Raw genomic sequence first — 5260 nt, forward strand, 5'->3', positions numbered from 1 at the left:
ACTCAATGTTACATTTATTTTAATAGGCTTATTTTTCCTTCTTTAAGTTACGGGAGATTTCTTCAATACTTGCACAATTTCTGCAAAACGAGGGTTTCTAGATGGCCGCCTAAAGCATTTGCCGGAAGGTGGCGACATAAGCCCTTATTGCCTATAGCTGTCCCAGGTGCTGAAATCAGTTTCAGCGCTTAAGAGAAATTGGGATTTCACCAAGTTCTCCCTAGAGGTTTGCAGGCTGTGGTAAGAGAAGCAAAAGGCCGTATAAAATGCTCGACCTCACTTGCAACATATATGCAAAAGATTCCCTTCCCTAAATTTACTTGTCATAAAGCTATGGGAGACGGCAATGCTCACTGAAATTAAAAGGGTAATGGTGACAGAAAGGTGTGTGTATATGTATGTGCGTGTGTAGAATACACACCAAATTGAATTTTTTTCTTCACTTTGAGATGCAGTCGTTTATCTGTCCTTTGACACGTCGTTTATAATTCCTCTCTCCCCCAATTCCCTAAGGTTAAAAAATAGTCACAAGCAACGTCCTCCCCAAGAGAGTCAGTCTGGACTGTGAAATGATGAGCAGGGTTGGCTTTTTAAAAGCTAAGAAACACTCCAACTTGTTTCCAGAATGTCCACCTCCCTTTTCAGGCTCTGTGTGTTTCCTTTTCTAATTTCCTATTGCCACTCTATGATGCTGACTCTCCTTAAGAATTTGATAGAAATACAAAGCAGTAGGTAGTTAATTTTTTTCCCCCTTTGAGTTTGGCGGGGTGGGAGGCGGAGTTGTTTGTTGTAATGCTGGCCTGACCGGGTAAAGAGTATGTGGAAGAGAGTTCTGAGCCTCTGTCTACAACAGCGGCTTGAACGCGAAGATGCGGATCTAGAGTGAGAGAAGGGCGGGGACCCGGAGAAAGAGACACTCGGGGTTGGTATTAGGAGGGGAGGGTTAGTGTGGGAGGCAGGGAGACTGGCTGTTGGTGCTACACACAGAGGGATGAAGGAAAGGGACTGAGAAGGAAGGGGGAGGCTGAAAGGGAAAGCTAAAGGGGAGAAAGGGGGAGAAGGAGGCGGCTTAAGAGAAAGAGAAGAGAGGACAGAGTGGAGGAGAGCGACGGAGAAAAGCAGGGAGGGGTGGGGGTCATAGAGTGACCGTGAAGGACGGGGCTTCTCCATTCCCGGTACTTCTAAGATTGGATACTGATTGCTGGTGGGGAGACTCCAGCTCTGGCAGCCAGCTGGGCAGCGGCAAAGTAAAATGAGCAGCGAAAGACAGACGTTTCAGCCACCTTTCCGCCGCCCGGAGATCCCCGAGCTGTTCTCTCGACAACTCGTTTCTCAGCTGAAGTCTCTCAGGCCGCTGGACCGCGGGAGCCCAGGGAGCGCCTAGAAGCTGGTCCTCTGAGATACCTTCGCCTGAGCAGTAAGAACTTCCTGCTTAGGTACCCGCATCCCCCGCCCTCTGAAAATCCCCGGGGAGAAGGCTGAGGACCCCAGGGGGAGGGGCGAGGGGAATCCTAGCCCCGCTTCTTCTCCCCTCCTCCTCCCCCACCCGGCGCGCCAGCATGGATGTGCTAAGCCTTGGATCCCGCAACAACACCACTTCCCCAGAGGGGCCCTTCGGGACGCGCGGCAACGTTACTGGCATATCCGACGTGACCTTCAGCTACCAAGTGATCACCTCTCTGCTGCTGGGCACGCTCATCTTCTGCGCGGTGCTGGGCAATGCCTGCGTGGTGGCTGCCATCGCCTTGGAGCGCTCGCTGCAGAACGTGGCCAACTATCTCATCGGCTCGCTGGCGGTCACCGACCTCATGGTGTCGGTGCTGGTACTGCCCATGGCCGCGTTGTACCAGGTGCTCAACAAGTGGACGTTGGGACAGGTCACCTGTGACCTGTTTATTGCCCTCGACGTGCTGTGCTGCACCTCTTCCATCCTGCACCTGTGCGCCATTGCCCTGGACAGGTACTGGGCCATCACGGACCCCATCGACTACGTGAACAAGCGGACGCCCCGGCGCGCCGCGGCGCTCATCTCGCTCACTTGGCTCATTGGCTTCCTCATCTCCATCCCCCCAATGCTGGGCTGGCGCACCCCCGAAGACCGCTCAGACCCTGACGCGTGCACCATCAGCAAGGACCATGGCTACACTATCTACTCTACCTTTGGCGCTTTCTACATCCCGCTGCTGCTCATGCTAGTTCTCTACGGGCGCATCTTCCGCGCTGCGCGCTTCCGCATCCGCAAGACAGTAAAAAAAGTGGAGCAAAAGGGGGCAGACACCCGTCGTGGGGCGTCGCCAACCTCGCGGCCCAAGAAGAGCATGAATGGCGATACGGGGAGCAAAGAATGGAGGCAAAGCGTGGAGAATAAGGCAGAGGGGACTCTCTGCGCCAACGGAGCGGTGAGGCAGGGCTACGACGGCGCCGCCCTGGAGGTGATCGAAGTGCACCGAGTAGGCAACTCCAAAGAGCATCTGCCTCTTCCCAGCGATTCGGGTGCTATCCCTTGCGCCGCTGCCTCCTTCGAGAAGAAAAATGAGCGCAACGCAGAGGCCAAGCGCAAGATGGCCCTGGCCCGTGAGAGAAAGACGGTGAAGACGCTGGGCATCATCATGGGCACCTTCATCCTCTGCTGGCTTCCCTTCTTCATCGTGGCCCTGGCCCTGCCCTTCTGCGAGAGAAGCTGCCACATGCCCGCCCTCTTGGGCGCCATCATCAACTGGCTGGGCTACTCCAACTCTCTGCTCAACCCTGTCATTTACGCCTACTTCAACAAGGACTTCCAAAACGCGTTTAAGAAGATTATCAAGTGCAAGTTCTGCCGCCAATGATGCTGGAAGAGTAGACTCTGTCTCCCCGCCCTCCGGAATCAACACCTAAGATAACTTGTTACTTCTCCCCTGAGTTTCTCAGCTGCTTCGCCTGCGGCTTCCAGACTTCGTCCCCCTTTCCCCAACTCCAGAGCCCTTCTGGGAGGGAGTGTGCTCTGTGCAAAGAGGCCCCGGCTCCCAGGTTGGAGGGCCTGGGAATCTCCCGGGATCTGTGAGGAGACCTTCAATCAGACTTTGGCCTCAGAATCAGTTTCAGTTTTGATCCTAGCAGTTGACTACTCCCCTTCCTGCCTCCCAAATTTTCGGAGCGGGAGTTTAAGCCTCAGCCTTTCAAGGCAAAAAAAAAAAAAAAAAAAAAATCCATACATAAAAATAAATTGCGCACCCAGTCGCCGCGCCCACTAACAGTCCCCACCTGATCGTCCCACTGCTAGAACTTGGACTTGATTCAGGACTTTACTCCATCCTCTCCGTCCCCACCCCGCCCTCGCCCCGGCCTCTGGCTCCAGAAACGTTCACTTTTTTTTTTCTTTTTAAGATTTCATCCTTCCCACCCCACCCCTCACCCCTACCCCCTTTCCCAGCTCCCCTTTCAGCCCTCGTCAGTGCTTATGTACTAACTGCTCGGCGGAAAAGGGGGGAGGGTTTGTTTTTCCCTGTGCCTGCGGTGTCCCCGGGAATCCCTGCCACCCCGCCGTAAACTCGCAGAGTAACTCTCCCGCGCACGGCCCCATGCTTTGTTTTCTTGGATTCAAAACAAGTGGCCAGAAGCTGTCTCTTAGAATGGACTTGTAAGTACAAGACTGGGACAGAGGGGAGAGAGAGGTGGGACTGCAGAATGATTGTATCAGTGCTTGGCGTCAGCACTCCCCAACGAGACAGTCAGGGGAAAGGACAGCGGACTCCTCTTTGGGTTGCCGGCGAGTCTGCAAGTGCTGGCATCGCCAGTTATCTACTGCGGGAGGCGCCCGCCGGCTACCGCTTGCGCGTCTGGGATGCCAGGCGGCCGGGGTTCCGCGCGTCTTGCCAGCCATCTGCTGTTTGGTGTGCGCTCTGCGCGCGGCCGGACTGCTGCAGACCCTCCTCGCCTTGCCTCCGCCTACTCCGCGCGGCGAGCTGAGGCGCTTGTAAGCAAGTTCGGGTAAAGGCAGCGGACAGTGCTGGGTCAGGCCGAACTCTTGGGACCTGAGAGACCAGGAAGGCCCAGGAAGTGGCTTTGTCCGCAGGAAAGAGGGAGGAGGCTTCAGTGCGCGCGGGCTCGGGCTCCAGCCGGCACTCCCTTTGTAAACGGAAAGGGTAATTTTATCGGGAGGATGCACTCTTTTCTCTTAATTCACCCTCTGGTCCTTATCGGATACGCGATTATCTCTGTTTAACGCTTTCTAACACTACTAGGATTTGTCTGCAGGAAGTCCAGGGCACATAGTTACCAGTACCTTGATTTTAAAATAGAAATTCTGGGCTTTCAATCAAATGGCTCGCGATAGATTTAGCACTAACTGTGACCTCGGAGGCGATTAACTTAAATAATGGGGCTCCAATGAATTAGCCAGGGGTGCTCTCCTTGCTGTGTGTCCGAGAATCCTATACATGGTTACATTTGCTCCCTGGGCTAACTGTCCTGAGCCACAGGCCTACGGGAAACCTGCTCCTTGACATTTGAAAATATGGAGCATTCCAAGCTTTCTCCCGCTCAAAAGTTATTCTTTAAGCCTTGCCACTCCTGCTGAGAAGCCGGCTACCATCTTCACCGCCCCCAGAAGGGACGTTATTTCGGTGCTGCGTTTGAATGTAAATTTCCATCCATAGGACCGCGAACAAGAGGTTCATTGTAGTTACATCTGGCCTCTAATTTTATGATAAATAATGGTTTCATTTTCCTGTGATTGCACTAAGTTTTTAATTCTTACTTTCCTCTCCCTTCAACTGTACCTTTTGAATGGTTGCATCTGCTGTTTTGACAACTGTGTTGCAAAAGTTGCCATTGAAAAGGTCACTTTATTTAAAATTAAGAAGATGAAAAAAATAGCTCCATCACCTGAAGCCATTTTTCTGTTTGTCAAACTGAAGTAAGCCCTGATTTGGACCTGAACTGAGAGCAGGCATCTTATTCCATTAAAACAGAGAAAATATGAGGACTCTAGGCACTTAGTGGATGATTTGCCTATGCATATTTCAGCTGATAAGGGACTATGGAGAGAAAATAGGTAGACTTCTCCAGTCCAACAGTTGTTCATTCAAAAATTCCATTTCTTTTGTGCTCACAATAATTTAAGTACAGCAATATGAAAAAAACTTTTCTGTATGTCTTCCTAAATTTTTAGAACAAATTCTATACATAAACTAACTCAAATTCAAAATTTGCTCTTCCAAATCATGCCTTGGCTAGCAAGTACTACATCTGAAGTCTTGAGGCTTCCATTTATCTTTGT

General features: G+C 51.9%; 1 protein-coding gene across 1 annotated transcript; it reads left to right on the plus strand.

Annotated features, from left to right (window-relative positions):
* The first annotated feature begins 778 nt into the window (after positions 1-778).
* On the plus strand, positions 779-4907 carry HTR1A (5-hydroxytryptamine receptor 1A). The gene has a single exon (XM_036887938.2). The coding sequence runs from the start codon at positions 1560-1562 to the stop codon at positions 2826-2828; it is 1269 nt and encodes a 422-aa protein (XP_036743833.2). The 5' UTR covers positions 779-1559; the 3' UTR covers positions 2829-4907.
* The last annotated feature ends 353 nt before the right edge of the window (positions 4908-5260 follow it).

Source organism: Manis pentadactyla, chromosome 2, assembly GCF_030020395.1.
Source record: "Manis pentadactyla isolate mManPen7 chromosome 2, mManPen7.hap1, whole genome shotgun sequence".
Lineage (NCBI taxonomy): Eukaryota > Metazoa > Chordata > Mammalia > Pholidota > Manidae > Manis > Manis pentadactyla.

Coding starts and splice junctions, on each gene's coding strand:
- HTR1A (XM_036887938.2), top strand. CDS start 1,560: ATGGATGTGCTAAGCCTTGGATCCCGCAACAACACCACTTCCCCAGAG.